Source organism: Talpa occidentalis, unplaced genomic scaffold, assembly GCF_014898055.3.
Source record: "Talpa occidentalis isolate TD23 unplaced genomic scaffold, MPIMG_talOcc4v2.1 talOcc4.4, whole genome shotgun sequence".
Taxonomy (NCBI): domain Eukaryota; kingdom Metazoa; phylum Chordata; class Mammalia; order Eulipotyphla; family Talpidae; genus Talpa; species Talpa occidentalis.
In genome coordinates this window covers 108,582,136-108,605,738 of record NW_023604295.1, presented here as the reverse complement: position 1 = coordinate 108,605,738, position 23,603 = coordinate 108,582,136, and the positions used below count along the sequence as shown (strand labels likewise).

The following is a 23,603-nucleotide window of genomic DNA, read 5'->3' as shown; positions in this document are numbered from 1 at the left end:
CTCTGCGCCACCAGGGAGGCCCAGTAGTACTCTTGATTATGGTAACATTATAGTTAAATTTTGAAATTGGGGAGTATAATTCCTTCTACTTTGTTCTTTTTGAGATTGTTTTGTTTTTTCCTAGACCAGTCCATCCACATCTGCAAAAGAAGCAACTAAGATTTTGATAGGGATTGCATTGAATCTATAAATCAGTTTTAAAAAAACCCCAAATATGTATATATGTATACCTATATGTATATGTGTATATGTATACCTATATGTATATATGTATACCTATATATAAGTAGAGAAGAATTGCTCTCTTGACAGTATTCAGTGAGCATAAATATTTGTTTTTAATTTTCAATATTTTGTAGTTTTTTAATATATGAGTCTTATGTTGACTGTTAAATTTATTATTTTATTCTTTTTGATATGATGAAATTTTTTCCTTAAGAAATTTCTTTGATTTTTGAGTTGTTTATTACTAGTATGTAGAAATAAGATAGATTTTTTTATATATTGATCTTGTATTCTTCAAACTTTCTGGGCTAGTTTTTCTTTTTTCCTAAAACAGATGCCTTTTACTTTTCTTGATTGTCTAGTCTGGCTATTATGTTGAATAGAAGTAATGAGAGTGAACATCTTTGCCTGTTTCTGAACTTAGGGTGAAAGCATTATTGAGCTATTACATATGATGTGCAGGTATCTTGTTAGATGCCCTTTATCAGGTTGAAGAAGTTCCTCTCCATATCTAGTTTGTTAAGTGTTTTTAATCATAAAATGGGTATTAGATGTTTTCAGAGTGTTTCATCTGCTTCTATTGAGACGATTGTGTTCTTTATTCTGTTACTATGATATATTAATTGATTTTTAGTTGTTAAACCAACCTTGCATTCTTGAAATATTACTTGGTCATACATAGTTGTAACCTGTATTATTTGTTGTGGAATTCAGTTTGTAGATACTTTGGGATTTTTGTGTCTTCATGAGGAATATAGCCTATAGTTTTCTCCTCATGCCTGTCAGGGCATTTCTGGCCTCAAAGTGATTTAGATTTTATTTTCTGGAAGAATATATGCAGATTTGATATTACTTGGTAGAATTCACTAGTGAAACCTTCCTTCATGGAAAAAAAACTTTGTAAGAATTTCTTCTTAAGGCCTTCCCTGTGGCACAAGGGCTTAAGTCTCAACACTATGAAGTTGTCCACAGCCACTGTAGCATGAGTTCATCCCCGGCCAGGGAGCTAACCCACATTGTGCAGCAGACCTCTCCTGTCTCGCCCACTGCTCCCTTCAGCAGTGTATTTCAGTCAATCTACCTGTTTGCTCCCCACTCTGTCTCTGGTGAATCCTCTCATCCCTCCTTCCCCCCCATCTGTGGCCTGCACCTCAGCTCTCTATTTCTTCTTGAGTTTATTTTGGTATTTTGGGTTTTTTAGGAGTTTGTCCACTTTATCATCTACTTGTAAAAAGTTTTCCTAAGTATTCCCTTAACAATCCTTTTAGTTTTGGGCCTCCCTGGTGATGCAGGTGGTTGAGTACTGTGCTGTTGAGTTGTTCACAGCCCCTGCAGCGCAGGTTCGATCCCAGCCGGCCAGCAAGGGTCCCACATGGCGTGGCAGACCTCTCCTGTCTCACCTGCTGCTCCCCTCAGCAGTGTATTTTGTCAGTCTGCCGGTTCTGTTCCCCACTCTGTCTCTGGTGAATCCTCTCGCCCTCCCGCACATCTGGCCTATACCCCGGTTCTTGTATAAATAAATGACTCTTTAAAAAAAAAAAACAAACAATCCTTTTAGTTTCTGTAAGGTCCATAGCCCTCCCTTTCACTTTGAAATTTTTTTGTTGTTGTTGATAAGTAGGTTTAATGAAGATACATTGTTCTTCACACAGATGGCTACAGAGACTTTAAACTATAATCCAGGAATTTACAACCATGCAACGGAGATCAGTTAGCAATCTAAAACAAACTGGCTTCTTACAACTACCCTGTAAACACAGAAGCCCTTCTTTCATCCAGAATAACTATCTCACATGAGGACAATTATTATAGGGGAACCAGAGATCTAGCTTTGTGGCCAAAAGGAAAAACAGCAATTCAGTGGTTAATTGGTGAAAGCTGGAAATTGGTTGTACTTCACTGTGCTGCTTTGCTTCTCCTCCTCCTCTTTTTTTTTTTTAAAGATTTATTTTTTTTTAATGCATACAAGGACTGGGGTACAGGCCAGAGGTATGGGTGGTGAGAGGACTCATCAGAGACAGAGTGGGGAACAGAACAGGTAGATTGATTGAAATACACTGCTGAGGGAGCAGTGGGCAAGACAGGAGAGGTCTGCTGCGCCATGTGGGTTTCTCCGTGGCCGGGGATCGAACTCATGTTGCAGTGGCTCGAACTCATGCTGCAGTGGCTGCGGACAGCTTCACAGGTTGTGTCTTTTTTTTTTTTTTTTTTTTAAGATTTATTTATTTATACAAGCACTGGGTACAGTCAGAAGCACGGGAGGGTGAGAGAATTCACCAGAGCCAGAACGGAGAGCAGAACAGGCAGACTGACGAAGTACACTGTTGAGGGGAGCAGCGGGCAGCAGAAGAGGTCTGTGCGCCATGTGGGACCCTCACCTGGGGGCTGGGGATCTAATCGGCAGAGGCTGCAGGCAGCTTCGCAGCCCAGCACTCATCCGCTGCGCCACCAGGGGAGGCACCACAGGTTGTGTCTTAACCCCTTGCACCACCAGGAGGCCCTGCTTTACTCTTCTTACTCTTGCTCTTTTTGTCCCTCTTCAGACCATCCATGTGAACTCTCAGTAGGTTTGAATAAGCCATCTGAAACTTTCTCACTTCTTTGGAGCTCACCATAGCGCTGATCTTCTTTTTTCCATTAGTAGCTCTTAACAGACACTTGTCAGAAGGCTCAAACCCCTCCACAGAACCTTTCCTTGGAATATATTTAGTTTGACCATCATACTTCTTCAGGGTGATGAAAATGCTGCCTGACACCCGGCACTTCTGGAAAGGCCTGGTCAGCTCTGACAGGCACTGCTTGCTCTCAAGCAGCAACATTCCCACGCTGCTGGTTCTGCCCGGTTGGCATAAGCCCCTCTTTAATTTTAGGAATTTGTGTTTTTTTCTTGCTAAGGTTTGCCAATTTTGTTGATCTTTTCAAAAAGCCAACTTTTGGTTTCATTGATTTTTTTTTTTTCCCTTTAAAAATATTATTTCCTGTTAAAATAAAAAAAATTAAAAATTAAAAACACACACACACAAAATATTATTTCCACTGCTGTATTTACTATTTCTAACTTGCTTATTATGGGTCTAGTTTATTTTTATACTATTATCTTTTGTTTTTTTTAAAGATTTATTTATGCATACAAGAGCCCCAGCCAGAGGTGCAAGGGGTGAGAGGAGACACCAGAGACAGAGTGGGGAACACAACAGGCTGATCCACTGAAAAACACTGTGGAGAGGAGCAGTGGATGAGACAGGAGAGGTCTGCTGTACCATGTGGATTGGCTCCCTGGCCGGAATTTGAGCTCATGCTGGAGTGGCTGCGGATTGCTTCATAGTGCTGAGACTTAACCACTTGCGCCTCTAGGGAGGCCCCCAGACTGTTATCTTTTAAACAACAAGATCAGTGTAACTTAAGGCACAACAGAATTTATTTGCCTACTTAAAAATGTGGCAATAATAATCTTTATTTTTTTTTTTTATTTTTTTTTTTTTAAAGATTTATTTTATTTATTTATACAAGCACTGGGTACAGTCAGAAGCACGGGAGGGTGAGAGAATTCACCAGAGCCAGAGCAGGGAGCAGAGCAGGCAGAAGGACCGGGGTACACTGCTGAGGGGAGCAACGGGCGGCAGGAGAGGTCTGCGCGCCATGTGGGACCCTCCTCCGGTGGCCGGGGAGCAGCTGGGGATCGAACCGGTGCTGCAGAGGCAGCGGGCAGCTTCGCAACCCAGTGCTCAACCGCTGCACCACCGGGGAGGCCCAATAATAATCTTTATTAATGTGATTTTTTTTAAGATGTTCTTCAAGCTGTTTTACTAACTAATGTTAAAGCAGAGCTAGTCTTTTTACCAAAGTAGGGCTATCATTCTTATTACCATATAAATTTAGCTTGATTATCTTTCATTCCTATGTAGTTTATATTGAATTATAGTGAACAAAATTTTTTAAATTGTTGTAAACATTAAAGCACGGTGTCACTCCTAGACCAGGTCTTTTAGACCTGCTTAAGAATATCTTTGCCATTTGTAGTTTTGACTATAGAGTGGGGAATTTCATCTTCACAAAGAGCAGATCTCAACAACAGGGAAAGCCTGTATAGGCATTACTTTTCTTGGTTGACCACACTTATTCTTGGAAGTGTTAGAATAGGATAAGCTACTTTGTGGAACGTCCTAAAATCTCAGTAGCTTAAAATAACAAATGTTTGTTTCTCTTTCTTTTTTTTTAAGATTTAGTTATTTATGCATACAAGAACTGGGCTATAGGCCAGAGGCGTGGGGGGTGAGAGGATTCACCAGGGACAGAGCGGGAAACAGAACAGGCAGATTGAAGTACACTGCTGAGGGGAGCAGCGGGCAAGGGCGAGTCAAGAGAGGTCTGCTGCACCATATGGGTTGCTCCCTGGTGGGCCAGGGGGATTGAACTTGTGCTGCAGTGGCTGTGGACAGCTTAATAGGTTGTGTCTCAACCCCTTGCACCATGAGGGAGGCCCCATGTTTCTCTTTCATACCACATATTTATCATGGTTTGACATGGGTCTCAGCTCATTATAGTCTCTCGAGGCTCAGGCTATGGAGACCTGATATTTCAAATATGCCTAATATCTGGGCTAGAGGGGAAAGGGAACTTGAAGGTCCTGCACCTGCTGGCCCTAAGGTGACACACATCATTTCCACTCATAACTTGTTAGCAGAGCTAGTTACAGGACTGTACCTAGCCAAAAAGGATTCCTAACTACAGTGTTACCATGTGCTCAGAAAGAGGAGAGCTGGAACTATTGAGTGTAAACACTACAGACTACCATGTCCCCTTACTACAGGTCACTATCATTGGATTATCAGATTTGCTGCTTACCAGAGCTCCTGATTCAGCTTTTCTCCTGTCCATTCTTGGTAAAACTATCGCTGATTTTTCTGGACATAAATCTGATGTCACTCTGGTTAAGGCTGATAATCATAAACTTTTCAGATAAAGCCCATCTTTTCCTGCAGCCTGCCTGTTCTGTTCTCTCTTTTATGGCCATACCTCACTGTTATCTGTGTCCTCTGTCCTAATGATGTGACTGATAACTCTTCTAACTTGCTTTACTCTCTTTTGCCTCTTGGGTTTTTGCTCCTTATTTCCTGTTCCTGCAAGATTTTTTCCTTACTTCTTCCCTCTTTTTTTTTTTTTTAAATATTTATTTATTTATTTGTACAAGCACTGAGTACAGTCAGAAGCGCGGGAGGGTGAGAGAATTCACCAGAGCGGGGAGCAGAGCAGGCAGAAGGACTGAAGTACACTGCTGAGGGGAGCAGTGGGCGGCAGGAGAGGTCTGCGCGCCATGTGGGACCCGCCTCTGGTGGCAAGGGAGCAGCTGGTGATCGAACCGGCGCTGCAGAGGCTGCAGGCAGCTTTGCAACCCAGCGCTCAACCGCTGCGCCACCGGGGAGGCCCCGCAAGTTTGTTTTTTTTTTTTTTAATTTATTTATTTATGCAAGAACTGGGGTACAGTGAGAGGCGTGGGAGGGTAAAAGAATTCACCAGAGATAGAGCGGGGAGCAGAACAGGCAGACGGACTGAAGACACTGCTGAGGGGAACAGTGGGCGAGACAGGAGAGGTCTGCCTTGCCATATGGAATTCTCGCTGGCTGGCCGGGGGATGGAACCTGCGCTGCAGAGACTGTGGACAGCTTCATAGTGTGGCGCTCAACCTGCTGTGCCACCGGGGGAGGCCCCAGCTTGCAAGTTTTGTCTTTTTCTTAACCCTTTGTTTGGTTTCTCTATATTCCGCAGAAACGTGAAACCATCTGATATTTACTTTTTCCTTCTGACTTATTTCGCTGAGCATAATCCCTTCCAGCTCCATCCATGTTGCCACAGATGGCGCGAGTTTATCTTTTTTTGATCACTGGGTAGTATTCCACTGTGTATATACCATATCTTATTGATCCAGTCATCTGTTTTGGGACATTTAGATAGTTTTCCTTTCTTTGCATTGTAAGTAGTGCTGCAATAAATATATATGGTAAGGATTTCTAAGTTTACTGTTTGTGAAAATATGTTTTTTAATCATGCTCAAAATAACTCCTGGTTATCAAAGTCTATCTTGTATATCTGAGTTTCGCAGCCCTTTAAAAGTTGGTTACATTATTTGTGTTTATTTCTAATGTTATAAAGTTAAATAAAAATTTTGTGGAAAACAATTTTAGACCATCAATTAGGGTTCTGTAAATTGAAAATGACAGATTTCTGGTGTCTTCTTATCACCACAGTTAGTTATTGTAAAAGGATTATTCTGTCAGGGCCTCCCTGGTGGTGCAAGGAGTTAGGCACCGCACTATGGGGCAGTCTGTAGTCTCTGCAGCATGAGTTCGATCCCTGGCTGGCCAGGGAGCAACCCACATGGCGATGCAGACTCCTCCGTCTTGCCTGCTGCTCCCCTCAGCATTGTGTTTCAGTCAGTCTGCCTGTTCTGCTCTCCACTCTGTTGCTGGTGAATCCTCTCACACCGCCCCCCTCCCCCCCCCCCCCCCCCCCCCCGCATCTCTGGGCAGTACCCCAGCTCTTGTATGCATAAATAAATAAATAAATCTTTTAAAAAAGGATTATTCTGTCAGTAGAGATAAAAATGTTCTTTATAATCTCTAGCATTGTTTTCTGCCCTCCCCCCTAAATATATCAGCTATTTTAAATTTTCTGTAGTTCTTTTTAGGTTTTACTATATTATTGACTAAGCTATGTCATCTGTAATTGTACTAAAATGTTCTGAATTTTTTACTTCACATTTCAGATATTTTTTGTTTTGCCATAAATTTCAGTCATTTTAAAAATAATCCACTACATTAATGTACCACATTTAGTTAAAGGCTTAGTTATTTCCAATCTTAGTTATTTTAAGTAATGCTGCTGCAAACATCTTTGTATCTTGAGCTTTTTTCTTTTGAATTAATTTCTTGGAGTGACATTACTGGTCTAAAGATAGTATAGTATAGTAGATAAGAGCATGCTTTGGTTTGCTTGGGGGTAGTAGCATATTAGTTTTATGGTCAAAAAATGTATTTGTACGTTCATTGGAATTCCAAGACATAAAGCTAATATTTCCTAACAAGTGTTAAGTGGTCCTTTCCACTGACTTTTTTCCTACTATTTTCTGCATTGGGTATATTAGCCCTTTGGAATGTGAATATGATAAGCAAAATGAAAGAACAAGCTCAAAAATGCAATTTAGGGGATGTGCTAGTTAAGTTTCTGTTCAAAAATAGTCTAGCCCTTCTTAGACCATGTTTTTCTTACTAAACACAAAGTCAGTTTTATGAACATTTATGCAGATAAAGTCAGTTTTATGAACATTTATTCAGATATACTTGTGACTTTCCTGAGTATTTTGAGCTTTTTTTTTTGTCCCCACACAATTATCCTACATAAAACTTAGTTATTAAAAAAAGTGTAAATTATCTTCAGAAAACATTGCCATTTCTTTAATACCTTTATAAGTAGAAGTATTTTACTTTGGATTTAGATAGGCATTCTAAATAGCATTTAGATTACCAAAACATATGGTGGATTCTACTCTTCTTCTACATTTATATTATACCTGATTTATTTCGATGGCATCATTAGGTATGTTTATGTTTTCCAGTTTACCTCTTGCTACTTAATATTAAGTTCTAGGAATCTTTTATCCAATTTTTGAAGTGTCATTTTAATAGGCTGATAAATTATTCATGTTTATGAAATTTTAATGTATGTTTAATGAATACACACAGAAAACGCACATTTAACTCATTTTGTTTTTCTAGTAGAAATTTTTTAACTATTCAAAGTTTGAGTTGGCCTCAGAAAATTCTTATTTCTCAGAAGTTGAAGGTTGCTTTCAAAGATGTTCGTCTGATGTAACATGCTAGACCACTTCAATTTCACGTTTTCTGATGTTGTCCATCATACTTCTAAGAGGATTAGGTTCGCTTTTCAAGTCTTTCACAGTTTTGTTTTTTACACAGCAGCAGCAGTCAAGTACTTCGTAAAGGAAAGCCAGGATCACTAAAGATACCACTGTAAATATAAATAAAAGCAGAATGACAAAGCAGGCAGTGTTCCAGTTATCATGGAAAGGATAAATTTTTTGAACTTGAAAACCAAGGTACTGATAAACAGATGTAGTGGTTTCATTCCAGAGGCTGGAGCTCAAGGAGGCCATCCTTAGTGAGTCCACTTCCTGTATTGCTCTTTTGAATCTGTAAAAAGGTAAAAATGAATGTATGTGACCAAACTCTACAGATGTGCCAATTTAAATCTCAGAACTAAGATTTGTTAGTAAATCTATATGGCTAGCAGCATGAGTCTTTGTTATTTTCTGCCAGAATAAAAACCTGAATGGTATATTTGAATATTTTCTGTATCTATGCCAATGTACTGTGTAAATCATACTATATGTACTTTTTAATGCATGTGGTTTATTTTTTTAAATTTTACCTTTCAAAGTATTTTTTTTTAAAGATTTATTCATTTATTTTATTTATACAATAGCTGGGGTATAGGCCAGAGGAGTGGGGGTGAGAGGATTCGCCAGAGACAGAGTGGGGAACAGAACAGGCAGATGGACAGAAAGGGACAGGAGAGTTCTGCCGCGCCATGTGGGAATCTCCCTGGAGGGCTGGGAATTGAACCCACGCTGCAGAGGCTGCGGACAGCTCCACAGTGCTGCGCTCAATCTGCTGCACCTTGGCGGAGCCCTAATGCATATGATTTTTAGACAAGTATGTGTTTTCAGATTTATATACAGAAATTGCTAGTAGAATGGAATGGGCAGCTGAATGGGTTTAAAATTTTACTAAAGTGGCCACTGACTTGTTATCTACAAAAAATCTTAGCATTTTAAGATTGTGTTCTTCATGCCACTCCTAGAAAAGATTTTTTCATTAGCCTTGTTGATCCTTCTCACCTTCTTGGTTCAATGTATTTCTGTCACTTATTTGTGTGCTGTTAATCCTCAAGGACAGGTGAGCTGAATCAGGAAATGATTGCTCAATGAAAAGTAGTAGAGGGAGACAAAAGACAAATAATGACAACTTTTCAGAATAACAGTAGTGAAATTTCAGGTTAAAGTTGCCTAAGAGGAGACCCTAATTTTAGGACTTTTGTTATGTACATGATAGTCTTTTTTTTTTTTTTTTTTTAAAGATTTATTTATTTATTTATTTATTTATACAAGCACTGGGTACAGTCAGAAGAATGGGAGGGTGAGAGAATTCACCAGAGCCAGAGCGGGGAGCAGAGCAGGCAGAAGGAACGAAGTACACTGCTGAGGGGTGCAGCGGGTGGCAGGGGAGGTCTGCGCGCCATGTGGGACCCTCCTCCGGTGGCCGGGGAGCAGCCGGGGATCGAACCGGCGCCGCAGAGGCTGCGGGCAGCTTCACAACCCAGCGCTCAACCGCTGCGCCACCGGGGAGGCCCATGTACATGATAGTCTTAATGTTTATGTACATAAATGACCTGTGGGCATAAATATTTAAAAAAAAAAAAAAAACCAAAATCAGTCCCAAAAGTTATCGTTTACTAAATTTTTATTGCTTTTCACATAATTTGCACTGATGATATCTTATAGGCAAACAGGGCATCCTTCCAGTTTGATGTTAAAATGACAAAGACAATGTAGCCTGCCAGTTGGATGAGACCTGAGATTGGTGGCCAGGCAACTGCGAGATTCTTGTCTTCTGGATAGCAGAAGCATGCTGACCCATTGGAGGTAAGGTCAGCTGTCAGATATTCCTAGTGTTCGTAGTGCACCAAGACACCAACTTTCGGGCCTCCCTGGTGGCGCAAGGGGTTAAGTATCGCACTGTGAAACAATCTACAGCCTCTGCAGCATGAGTTTGATCCCCGGCTGGGCAGGGAGAAACCCACATGGTGCGGCAGACCTCTCCTGTCTTGCCCACTGCTCAGCAGTGTATTTTGGTCAATCTGCCTGTTCTGTTCCCCACTCTGTCTCTGGAGGATCCTCTCACCCACCCACATCTTTGGCCTGTGCCCCAGCTCTTGTATGTATAAATAAATAAATTAAAAAAAAAAAAGACACCAACTTTCCCATTACAGGGATCACCTTAGAGGCCTTGCCTGGTCAGCACCTGAGTGGAGAAACTGGTGAATTTGAGTGTTTCGTAATGGCACTGACTGCTAAGCACATATGACAGGCTAGCAAAGGAGTACTGGTACATGGGAGCCTCATGCTTGAAGACGTTGCAGTAGAGACCAGCCACAATCAGTGCAAGTACTTGGTTCATTAGCACCAGGTACTGTGTCTATGGCTATGTGGCTGTGTCCCCATAGCTTCGGGTCATCTCTCCTATAGCATACCCCAAATCAGGTAAGATAACCTAGAGCCCTATGGCATAGAAGAGCAGAATCAGGGCCTGCCAAGTTGGGGTGGTCTCTTGTAAGCTCTGTCCAGGTAGCAGGGGAACTTCATCGGAGGCCTTGGGCTCATTGCCATATACACACGTTTTTACTAGAGGGAAGCAGAGACCCCTGCCTGTCTCCAGGTAGTTCTTCTACCTGAAGTACTGCATTAGCATGTAGCCAGGTACCATAAAGCTGGCATAGCCAGCAGCATTAACCAAAAAGTGGACCATGTCCGTTTCTGGGTCCATGACTCTGGAGGGGCTTCCGGGGTCTCCCCACCTGCCCCCAGGGAGCAGAGTGCAGCCAGCCCCACCACTGGCCACCACCTGTTATTTATGGTCCAGCCACATGGGGGGTACTGGGACGATGGGGATCTCTGGGCCCATGCACTCCCACTGCTGTGCCTCACAGCAGTCAGTGAGCCCTCTTTTAAGATTTTTAGCTCTACTCAAAGTCTGATATTCCTGGGAGGGGTAATAAACACTGTTGCAGTTATTTTTACTTCAATGTGAATGAGCTTCAAGTTCTTTTTAAAAAGCATAGTCAAACGAGGAGAGGGAGGAGAGGAGTGTGAGTAGCACCTTGTGGTAGGTAAAGATCAGGAAAAGTTTCTTAAGGGTCTATTTAATATTTTTATTTGGGCTAACCTAGAACCTCTCCAGCATTAATAAAAATATTCTCTAGGCCTTCTATTAAGACTTTATTTTTCAGGATAATTCCTTTCTAAAATCTGGATATTTCTTCTGAAGGTTTCTTTTCTAAATCTGGCATTAAGGTGATTACAGGGGGGAAAAATGATAGGTAGAGTGAAGCATTTTCCACACTATACACCTCAAATTAGTCTGGTCCACATTATTAGTTTAGTCCACAATATAGCAATTTTAAATAAAAAGATTTTACCTTTAATTCTGTTTCCCTGAGATTTTTTTTTAAATCTATTTATTTATACAAGCACTGGGTACAGTCAGAAGGGCGGGAAGGTGAGAGAATTCACCAGAGCCAGAGCGGGGAGCAGAGCAGGCAGAAGGACCGAAGTACACTGCTGAGGGGAGCAGCGGGCGGCAGGAGAGGTCTGCGCGCCATGTGGGACACTCCTCCAGTGGCTGGGGAGCAGCCGGGGATCGAACTGGCGCAGCAGAGGCTGCGGGCAGCTTCGCAACCCAGCGCTCAACCGCTGCGCCACCGGGGAGGCCCTCCCTGAGATATTTTGTAGGAAAAAATTTGTACTGGGTTGAAATTATACTGAAGTTATTATTTTGTGTTTTAATTTTCTTATAACTTTTAAAAAATTTGTGTTGGTATTTTTAAAACTAGGGAGACTTGTAAAGACTAATGTAAGGTATTATTTTAAATTGAAATTTTAGTTGATTAGAAAGTTGGTTTAAAGAACTTCATATTCTAGGGCCTGCCCTGTGGCGTAGCGGTTGAGCGCTGGGTTGCGAAGCTGCCTGCAGCCTCTGCAGCACCAGTTCGATCCCCGGCTGCCGGGCTAGGGTCCCACATGGCGCAGGAGACTTCTCTAGCCGCCCGCTGCTCCCCTCAGCAGTGTGTTTCCTCGTTCTGCCTGTTCTGCTCCCCGCTCTGGCTCTGGTGAATCCTCTCACCCTCCCGTGCTTCTGACCTGTACCCAGTGCTTGTATAAATAATAAATCTTTTAAAAAAAGAACTTCATATTCTATTTATATTTGAAGTACAAGTGAACGGCCGAAAAAATTTTTAGGTACCCTCAACCTTATTAAATTAGAGGTATGGTAGAAGGAGGGATGGAGTGGGAGATCACTAGAGGCAGACACGCAGGCAGGCGTGCACAGGTTAAATTAAATAATTTGAAGTTAAGTTATACATATCATTGAACTGTTCTTCTGGTTAAATTGTACTGTAGAGCCACACATTTGAACATTATGCATAAATAAAGTAGTGATAAGGAAAGATTTTTAGTATATATTATTAAATGAAAAGACCATGGTACAGGATAATATTTATAGAGAGGGGGGAAATAATATATATTTTTATTAGCTTTTATCTGCACAAAAATCTTGGAAGGAGATATACAAGACACAGCTATGATTACAAGTGCCCTTCATGGTGTTATGAAACTACTACCGGTAGTCATTACTAGAAGCATAATTATTATGTCTAATTATGTCTTGTGGGATTGAAGAGTAGATTGGCAGTGGTAGGGATGTATGAGATTTATCAAGATATACCTTATATTCTTTTGATTTTTTTGAACCATTTGAATATATTACTTATTCACAATCAATGTGCTTCACAAGCTTTCCTAGGGCCTCCCCTGGTGGCGCAGCGGTTGAGCACTGGGCTGCGAAGCTGCCCGCAGCCTCTGCAGCGCCGGTTCGATACCCGGCCGCAGGGGAGGGTCCCACATGGCGCAGCAGACCTCTCCTGCCGCGCCCTCTGCTCCCCTCAGCAGTGTATTTCGTCATTCTGTCTGTTCTGTTACCCCCTCTGGCTCTGGTGAATTTTCTCACCCTCCAGCACTTCTGACTGTACCCAGTGCTTGTATAAATAAATAAATCTTAAAAAAAAAAAAGCTTTGCTAGCCTCTGGCTATTGTGAAATACATCTATTTGATATATTTATTGAGTGTTTAATAAATTCTTAAAAATTAAAATGAGGATTAGTAAACACTTTCCTTTTGATGAGATAGTATATTTTATCCACACAAAAATATGCCTGTAATAATTATGCTTCTAGTAATGACTCAGGATAGTTGTTTCATACCACCATGAAAGGCACTTAAGTTTTGGTGGAAGCTTCTAAGCAGTTGAGGACAGTATATACATGTCAGCTTTGTGTTGTAAATGATGACAGGTTGTCACTTATGAATGTATTGATAACTGATGAATCACACAAAGCATTCACTCTTTAGTTAGCTTCTGGGCATATCTGAAAAAAGTAAACCAGGTCATATAAAGTCATTTTTGACCCTAAATTTAATGTGATTTATTCTCTTGAAGTAGAGTAGAGCTCTAGTAATTGTGCTAAATTTAGGGTAAAGTCTAAATTTTACTTGGATGGATAAGACATAATTAGACATGCAGAAAATCATAAACAGGATCTTCTCATAGTCAACTCTATTTTTGAAATTACAATATAAATCAAGCAAATGCTGTAAACTTGCCTTATAAAGAATAAGAGAAAATACTGATAAAGTGAAAGAACAGCTCATTATACTTTTTTTTTTTGGGTTACTGGAATGGGAAATGTTAAGTAAATAACATATATATGAGATATTTGATAAGAGTATTCCTTAGACATATATGTATATATATTTTACTTTGTGTGTCATTTTAGATATATTTCCTTCATCTGTTTTCCCTCCTTTTTTAAAAAAGCCCTGATGTAATATTTATGAAGGTAGGACTTTGAACCTTGAATTGCCAGATCAGAATAAAATTATGCTTTTGCTCTGTTTATGATAAAAGCCCTTGAGTTGAATTCCCTAGTGCCTTTAAGCATATCACTTGGAAATATGATCTGTTGATCATAATAGCCTTTAAATACGGAGTAATTCACTCAGGCCTGAAACTCTGTGCCTTCAGACAGTTTGGTTGAAAGGACAATGTAACTATAAATACATTATAAATAAAATGTAGGCAATTACATTGTTAAAACAGTGTGAATGGTAGGGGTTTCTGTTTAGTTTACCTGAAATGAGTTACAGCTCTTTGCTTTATTTGACAAGTTACTTTAATTTTGTCTTGAGATTTTTTTTGGGGACTCTATACATTGTATTACAGGCAGGAATATTTTCTAGGTAATTAAGCTAATATGCTAAACTGGAGAGCTCTAATTCCTTCATAGAACAACATTTGGATTTTGTAAGGGGTACTTTGCTCATGCTAACTGAATGCTGCTAAGAAATAGAAGGAATAAAAATTATGAAAAATCCTTTAAAGTATAAACTTACCAGTAAAGAAAAGGGCAGGAATTGGAACTTTAGGTCAATATGTATAGGTAATATCTTAGAACCTTAACATTTGCTAAACAATGGTAGTTTTACACTTGAGTATTTAAAATAAGAAATTTAGTCAGCAGTTGAAACTAATTTTAGTAGACATGAATGATTCTCAGCCATGAAAGTAATCATAATACCTCAAAAGGTGCATGCTACCTCCCTAATTCTTAGGATCTGTTTCAATTTTTAAATGTAGTTTATCAAAAAAGACTGTTTTGAGGATCAAAACTAACATTACATTGAAATACTGTGATAAATACGTATTTTTGTGTCAAAAAAATGAAAGGTTATTTAAGCAGGTTTTCATTTAATAAAAGCATGACGTGTAATATATATTACAGTAATAAAGACTAACATTTCACCATAAGGAGTTATTTTAATTAAAATGTTAGCTAAATCTGAAGCAGTAAAAATGATCTCTTTGTTTATAGTGTAATGCAGCCTACATAATACTTTTATGGTCTTTTTATATAAAAATCATAAGTCATAATCCTTCAACATTCTCTGCATCTGCACCCAAAGTAAAAAAAAAAATTTGGACTATTTTCTTGTATTTGCTAAAATATAACAGACTCTTTTATAAGTATCTGCTTTTTATCAGCTAGCATAATTTGCACATATAATCAGAAAGCTTCATTCCAGGCTTTGCTGTTAGTCTAGGTTTTTCTTTAAGAAAAATCCTTTGTTAAGGCAGATGATACTGCTGAAATGAAATAGCGCAGAGAAAATGAAATTAACCAGTAACCACTTAACATCCAGTGCTTATGGTTTACTCTAAGGTCTGGATATCGATCAGGTTCATAGAAAATGCCATGAATTTTCCATTAAGACATAGGTGATAAAGGTGCTTATCAAATAATGCAAGGCAGTCTTTATATTTTTAAATAAAATCCTATCAAGCAATGAAATAAAGATAATGCTTTTTTTTTTGTTTCTCAGTAAGAACAAAGCTTTCTTGTTTTTTATGGTAAAATATTTTCATAACGCCTAAGAAGGACATGCATTACTAAATGAAAAAGCTCATAAAACCTACCTCTTGTCTGAAAGGCTGCTGTTGAAGTGATGGTATCGTCTGTTTGTAACGCAGTCTGGTGCACAGCCAAGATGGAGCTGTGCTTCTATTGGTTGAAGCACAGTGCAGCTGACAGTTTCCTCTACATTCATTTGCATTAAGTCCTGCTCCCTTAAGAGTAAATCATTCATAAACTTGAATAGAGCTATCTGGTATATCAACTGTCACCCCCACACCTCTCTTTATTTTTTGTTTTTAAACTTAATTACTACATAGAAACTTGTAGATAGTAATACATTGATGATTCCTCAATGTTTAACTTCAAAATTTTACTTTCTGCAGTAAATATTTCAGTACTAAGGCTAGAAAATAATATCAAAAGAGGTTAGTAACTTAGGAAACAAGCAGTTCACACCAGGAAATGTGCATAAATTCTCATAAATGAAGTTTTCTTTTTTTTTCTATACTGTTCATTATATAAAGCTTGCTGTTTGGAAGTGATTATTTCCATGTGGTCCTTGGATTTAGGAGAAATTCTGAGGGAGTAAAAATAAGGTTTCCCATTTGATTATGTTGGGAGAGGGTTTGTTTTGGTAGCTACACCACCTGCATTAAAAAAGCCATCTGAAATTTAAATGGTAGAAGAATGGATGTTGGATGTTTAAAGATAGTGTTGTTACTTACTGTATATTATTTAGAGTTATGGTATAAGCAAAATAGAATCAAGTTTTAAAATTATGGGAGTGGCTACTATAACAGCAGGAGGCCTGTTAAATGGTTACTATGTAGACTCATTTTTTAAAGTTGCTGAGGTCATAAAAGGGTATTTATAAATATTCTCATTGTGTTTATTCATTTAACTATATTGAGTATTAACTATGTTTGGCATTGAGTTAAATGCTGGAGACTCCATGTATGTGGTTTATGGTTGACCAATTGTACTGTGCTTAGTCTTAACATATTGCCATAATTTTTCATGGTTTTCTTAGTTGAATAGTATTGTAGGGTACGCTTAATATTATTTTATTAAAGTTGAGTAAGAAAACATTAAATTGTATTTGTGAGTTAATCTGTGTTAAAGGCTAGGTTGTGATATATAGGGCAGCATTTCTTTGCCACTAACTGCATTCAGTTTTCTTGTATTTAAAAAAGAACAATAATACCTCCTAAGAAGGATTTTTGGGAGGGTTTAAATGTTTTAGCATGGAGCCTGGCAAATAGTAAACATTAAATAAATGTTAATTACTATTATTGTTATGTGTGTCCTGAGCACCTTGGAATATGAACCATATCAAGTATTTTATCTCTGAAATAAAAAAGGTAAAGCTATCATTATTTGCAGATGATATGATTACACATAGAACCCTAAAAATGCACAGAAAAACTAATTAAAACAAACCAGTTCAGTAAAGTAGCAGGTTACAAAATCAGTCCACAAAAAGCAGTACACTTTCGGGCCTCCATGGTGGCGCAGGCGATTGAGCGCCGCACTGTGAAGCTGTTCGCAGCCTCTGCAGTGAGGATTCGATCCCGGCCGGCTGGTGGAGAATCCCACATGGCACAGCAGACCTCTCCTGCCTCACCCGCTGCTCCCCTCAGCAGGGAGTATATTTCGTCAGTCTGCCTGTTCTGTCCTCGCTCTGTCTCTGGTGAATCTTCTCTCTCCCATGCATCTGGCCTGTACTCCGGTTCTTGTATAAATAAATAAATCTTAAAAAAAAAAAAAAGTGGATTGCTTCTTAAAAAATAAAGGTACCCTTTCTATATGCAAACAGTCAGTATGAAGAGGAAGAAATTAAGAACACTGTCCCATTTACAATTGTTCCCCACAAATTAAATACCTGGGAATAAAACCAACAAAGGAGGTGAAAGACCTATACTAGCAAAATTATAAAATATTGTTAAAAGAAATAGAAGACACTAAGAAATGGAAAGGCATTTCATGCTCGTGGATCAGAAGAATCAACATCATCAAAATGGCCAAAAAAACCCAAAACAATTTTTACATTCAATACAATTCTAATAAAAATCTCAATGACATTTTCAAAGAAATGGAATATTGCTAAAATTCATGTGGAATCACAAAACCCCCAAAAGCTAAAGCCTGCCTGACCAAAAAGAGGAAGAACAGAGGTATTACATTCCCAGATTCCAAACTATACTACAAAGCCATAATAATAAAAATATGGTACTGGAACAAAAAACAGAAAACACAGACCAGTGGAATTGAAATGAAAGCTCAGAAGTAAATCCACAGATACATGGTCAAGTAATCTATGACAAAGGAGCGAAGGATATACACTGGAATGAGGCTGGAAAAAATGGACTGTCACCTCTCAAAGAATGAAATTAGACTACTATTTTACACCCCACACAAAAATCAGCTCAAAATGGATGTAATTAAAATATTGTGAAAGCACATTGTAAGACATCTTTCTTGTTATTGTTTTTTAAGCTGTCACTTCCCATTCCACCCTGCCCACAGCCCCTGCAACCACTAATCTACTTTGTCTTTATGGATTTGCTTATCTGAACAATTCATATCAGTGGACTCATACAACATGTCACCTTTCCTTTTTGAAAGCGATTTTTTTTTTTTCCTTTTACATACAGTTTTTAATTCTACTGATACTGGTTCTTTCCACCATAATTTGAGTATCTCTCACTGCTATAAGAAATTTGAATCTATTTGGGGGACGGTTTCCTCAGTTAAGGCATTAGTAAAGTTGACTGTAATGTACCAATTAAGTTATTGTCAAAATTGTAACAAAGTTATCTTTGATTTTTTTTTTTTCTATTTTTTTTTTTTTTTTAATAGAGGCATGTTTATTTATTTATTTATTTGTTTGTTTGTTCTGTTTACACATGCACTGGGTACAGTCAGAAGTGCGGGAGGGTGAGAGAATTCACCAGAGCCAGAGCAGGGAGCAGAGCAGGCAGAGGGAGCGAAGGACACTGCTGAGGGGAGCAGCGGGCGGCAGGAGAGGTCCGCGCGCCATGTGGGACCCTCCTCCGGTGGCCGGGGAGCAGCCGGGGATCGAACCGGCACCGCAGAGGCCGCGGGCAGCTTCGCAACCCAGCGCTCAACCGCTGCGCCACTGGGGAGGCCCAACAAAGTTATCTTTGAAGGAAAATTGTATGTGAAGTCTCAAAAAATATATTCAGTAAAATCTTTTCACTAATCTTAAAGGAATATAAGTTGCTATTTAGAAGTTTTTTTTTAATCTCTGACATTTGTTACATTTGACTTGTGGTTCTAATGTATTCTTTAGTTTAAATTTTTACCAAATTGGTGTCCTAGATCAACTCTTTTATTTTACCTCTTCTTTGTGAATCAGCTGCTTGGGAACCTTACAGTATTTGACCCTGATTCCTTGCTAATAATAGAATGTGTACATCTGAAATGTTCTTCTAGTATAATTTTTTAAATTGTTCTTGCCTATGACTAATGGAAAAATTTATGATGGAGTGGCAGTATTAGGATTTCTAAAGTATGCAACCAAATGATAGACATTCTGATTATTTTCTATACAGATTGCTCATTTCATGCTATTGTTCTTAAGTTTCCAATGTTTGTACAGTGATGTTGCTTGTGTTTAAAGTTTACTTTGAAATAGTTATGGTATCATTCTTAGAGTTAATTCTCATTTGTTTTAAGTTGATAAGTGGAGAGTGATGTAATAATTGATAATTTTACTTTTTTATCATTTGTAAGTATCCAGTCATGGTTTTAAATTTGCTAGAGAAGTTCTACGGATCAGATTGAGATTTGTATTGTCCTTGTGTTTAAAATACTTTGCTCCTAATTATGGAGGAAATCTTATCAAGACTAAGGAAAATGGTGAGATAAAGATATTTAGAAATATATTTGAATGCTTTTTGAGTTATATTTTTGTTCCTGTCCTTAGTGAAAAAATTGATAGTTTACTCAAATTTTTTTGCTTTTCACCAAATTTTCACAGTAAACAATTTACCTAATAGAAAAACTCATACAAGAAATATTTGACCAGAATTAAAAAAGTTTATTGCTTAAAAGTCATAATCACATCTAATATGACATGTAATTGTTTGAACCTCATTTCCAGATCATAGCAATGGATCATTTAACTTGAAAGCTCTATCAGGAAGCTCTGGATATAAGTTTGGCGTTCTTGCTAAGATTGTGAATTACATGAAAGTAAGTACTTTTCTCAGTTAATAAAAATTGTGTTAGCCTTTTGGCAGAAGAAGGGGATTGGAATTTAAGAAGCAAATTTGTATGTATTTGTCAAAATTTATCCAATTACGTTTTCAATGTGTGTAATTTATTGTATGTCTTACACCTCAGTGAAATTATAAAAAATATTTCATGCCTTTTACATTTTGCTATGCTAGCATTGCAGTGATTCATCTAAGTATATTTGTTAATTCAAGAGCACAATTTATTCCCACCAGTTCACTTAATAGAAATGTGACCAGGTCTTTGAGGCAGTTACCTCTTAGTACCTGCTTGCAAAAACAATGGGAAGAAGTGAGTGATTTATAGGATATTCCATTGATGTAAGAAGTAAAAATTTATATAGTCCAGGCAGATGGTGGTGATGGCTTTTCTATATTTTGGGGAGAAAATTAGAGAATTACTGAGGATCTTAGAAATACATTGAGTGCTCCAAAATTTTTGAATTTAATGTTTGATGGGATATTTTGTATTTTTTGAAGTAGTTTCTAAGGTTTGATGATAATGACATTTTGTCTTTACTACAAACTTTGAATCCTAACTTCATTTCTTAGAATGAAATTCATTTACATTTAGTATGACTAAGTGATTTCTAATTTGCCCCTTTTGCAGTCTTTTTCTCATTTAGTTGTTGGTTGTATCTTTTGAAGAGTCGAAGAATTATGTTTATTATTTCACATTCAGCTATTGTTTAACATAATTTTTTTAAAGATTTATTTATTTATGCATACAAGAGCTGGGGTATAGGCAGGAGAGGAGGTTGGGTGAGAGGATTCACCAGAGACAGAGTGGGGAACAGAACAGGCAGACTGACGAAATACACTGCTGAGGGGAGCAGCGGGCGAGACAGGAGAGGTCTGTCTGCTGGCCATGTGGGTTGCTCTGAGGCTGGTGGGGATTGAACCGGCACTGCACTGCAGAGGCTGTGGACAGCCTCTGCAGTGCTGTGCTCAACCACCTGTGTCACAAAGGAGGCCCCTATAATCTAATTTTATAATAATTTTAAAAGTATGAAAATGAAAAAGATTAAATTCAGTGGATGCTATTGTGTTACATTGCATCATTATAAATTAATAAAATATGAAGTGAGAAATGTGATAGAAGGTATGCTATTCCTTTTCTAAATTTATGTGCTTGCTCTTCTAATATCTGATATTCAGCTTTTAGGTATAAATAAAAGATGTTTCCAAAATAACTGGATGAATTTTATTTTAGGATAATTACTGAAGGAAAAGGATACCTATTGCAAAGAACAGATTGGTCTCATAGCTAGCACATGACTTAAAAAAAATAGAATTATTAAACTGTTTAGAAGATAGAATTCACTAACTAGAATAAAAAGTGCATGACTTGACAAAGTAGGTTTAAACTACCACATTAAATAATGCACACTCAATCAAATAGTTCTGTGTAGTTTTGGTTAATGGGTTTTGTGTAGCATAATTTGAATAATTTGGTAGTCGTGGAAAAACATTTTTTTTTTTAAAAGATTTATTTTTATTTATTTATACAAGTACTGGGTACAGTCAGAAGCACGGGAGGGTGAGAGAATTCACCAGAGCCAGAGCGGGGAGCAGAGCAGGCAGACTGAAGTACACTGCTGAGGGGAGCAGCGGGCGGCAGGAGAGGTCTGCGCGCCATGTGGGACCCTCCTCCGGTGGCCGGGGAGCAGCCGGGGATTGAACCAGCGCTGCAGAAGCTGCGGGCAACTTCACAACCCAGCGCTTGACCGCTGTGCCACCGGGGAGGCCCGGAAAATATTTTTCATAGTTAAAAGAATCAGTCTCCTTAATTGATACTGCTTCAGTTTTTTGAATGTGGTTTTTCTTTAAGCTTTTTCTTTAAGGACCAGAAATGACTTTTCAGAATTACCAAGAATTGCTTACATTTAAATACTTGGAAAAAATCTGTTTTCGTCATTAGATATACTAAAACCTCCTTTGCTTTTATAAGGTTCTCTTCTGAGAGTAATCCATTTTTGAATAATATGACATGGATGGTGAGATGTGTGGGGATAGAAGAAAGCTGTTCAAAGAGAAACTGCTCTGAAGTGCCCTCAAATAATAGCATATCAGAATTTGGTATAAACAAGGGCCAAAATAGTCTGTTTTTAATTCTAATGAAAATGTAGAGTATAAGAATAGAAAACACATGAGTCCCTATAGTGGATTGTTTATTACACCTCAATTATCATTTGTGAAACTTCCCCCCTAACAATGTATTTTTGGCTTGTTCTTTTGCTTAGGTCTCTAGATTTACTACACCTCTAGGCATTGTATCATAAATTCTGGGTGGAGGTGAGAATTGTACTTTTTGGTAAAGAAGGGAGGGCCTGTTTTGGAAAAGGAAAATACATATGGAAGGTGATCTATCAATTGATTCTTGAAAAGTTTTCAGCTGACCCTTGAGGGGATACCCTTATTGAGATCTGATAAAACTAAGAATTCAGAAAGAAAGCAAAAAGAGTCACCACCAACAAAGCTCCTCATGGTTTACTCATTTATATAGGAACCTTTTTTTTTTTTTTTTTTAGACGCACTTCTTAATTGCTGAATGAGAATTATGTGGAGATGAGGCAGAGAAAGTTCAGGGGGTGCCAGGGGGTGCCAGGGGAACTGTTTGAGATAGGTATGGTAAGATTTACATCAAGAATTTTTTTTTTTTTTTATAGAGGCATGTTTTATTTATTTATTTGTTTGTTTTTGTTTGATGGTTTGTTTATACATGCACTGGGTACAGTCAGAAGCATGGGAGGGTGAGAGAATTCACCAGAGCCAGAGCAGGGAACAGAGCAGGCAGAAGGACCGAAGTACACTGCTGAGGGGAGCAGCGGGCGGCAGGAGAGGTCTGCGCGCCATGTGGGACCCTCCTCCGGTGGCCGGGGAGCAGCCGGGGATCGAACTGGCGCCTCAGAGGCTGCGGGCAGCTTCGCAACCCAGCGCTCAACCGCTGCGCCACCGGGGAGGCCCTACATCAAGAAATATTAAACAGGAAAAAATATTAAAGACAAATAGAAGAACTTCAAAATCGTAATACATTTGGCTTAGGGACAAACTCCTTACTATTTCCCAAGATGGTTATTGTGATGCAAGCTAATAGTTATAAAAGTAACTAGGAAATGAAAAAAAAAGATTAAATTCAATGGATCAGTTTAAGGAAATGGAATTTTATTTTGCTTTTTAAGAAGGATTTTTATAGGAACAGTTAATGTAAAACAAATTTTATTGTTTTAATTATCTTGAAAATTCCCTTCTGAAAGATACATACCACTTTATGAGACACTGGTCCTGTGTACTTTGCATTTGGTAGATTGATTTTTTTCTTGCTCTCACCATTATCTATTTAATGTGAGTGTATCTCAGTTATGTAAAACATACCAAAAAATTTGGTTAGTTTGGTTTAGTCTTGCTTAGTTATTCTCAAGGTCATTCTTTAACCAACTGCATCAGCCTCATCTGGTATTTTGTTAGAAATAAAAATTCTTGGACTCTTTCCTACACCTGTGGCATCTGAAATGCTGAAACTGCAGCTCAATAGTCTAATTTTTAACAAACTCTTCAGGTGATTTGAAGAATGCTGAAGTGTGAAGACTACTTACCTAGATTCTATTTGAATTACTTCTGATGATTCTATATGAAGAAGAAACTCTTAAGTTCTGAGAAATTAAATACCTTATTCATCTGTATAGCTCTTCTGATAGCAGGGCTGGGTTTGTGAATCTGTATTGATTTATAATTTCAAATAAAATATTTAAATTATGCACTATTTTTTCCTTATACATGCAGTATAAGAACCTTAAA

General features: G+C 38.4%; 2 protein-coding genes across 2 annotated transcripts in view; one reads left to right on the top strand and one right to left on the bottom strand.

Annotated features, from left to right (window-relative positions):
- GTF2E2 (general transcription factor IIE subunit 2) overlaps positions 1-23,603 on the top strand; it is a 69,541-nt gene that overhangs the window by 9,194 nt on the left and 36,744 nt on the right. Inside the window, exon 3 of the mRNA XM_037526005.2 lies at positions 19,673-19,764. Within this exon, the coding sequence (XP_037381902.1) occupies positions 19,673-19,764 (92 nt within the window). The remainder of the gene's footprint in view (positions 1-19,672; positions 19,765-23,603) is intronic.
- Positions 8,076-15,661, bottom strand: SMIM18 (small integral membrane protein 18). The gene is made up of 2 exons (XM_037526006.1): positions 15,609-15,661; positions 8,076-8,432 (listed from the first exon to the last, which is right to left on the bottom strand). The coding sequence occupies exon 2, from the start codon at positions 8,393-8,395 to the stop codon at positions 8,099-8,101; it is 297 nt and encodes a 98-aa protein (XP_037381903.1). The 5' UTR covers positions 8,396-8,432; positions 15,609-15,661; the 3' UTR covers positions 8,076-8,098.

Bases quoted from the DNA above. Each gene is read 5' to 3' on its own strand.
- SMIM18 (XM_037526006.1), bottom strand. From the start codon at position 8,395: ATGGCCTCCTTGAGCTCCAGCCTCTGGAATGAAACCACTACATCTGTT.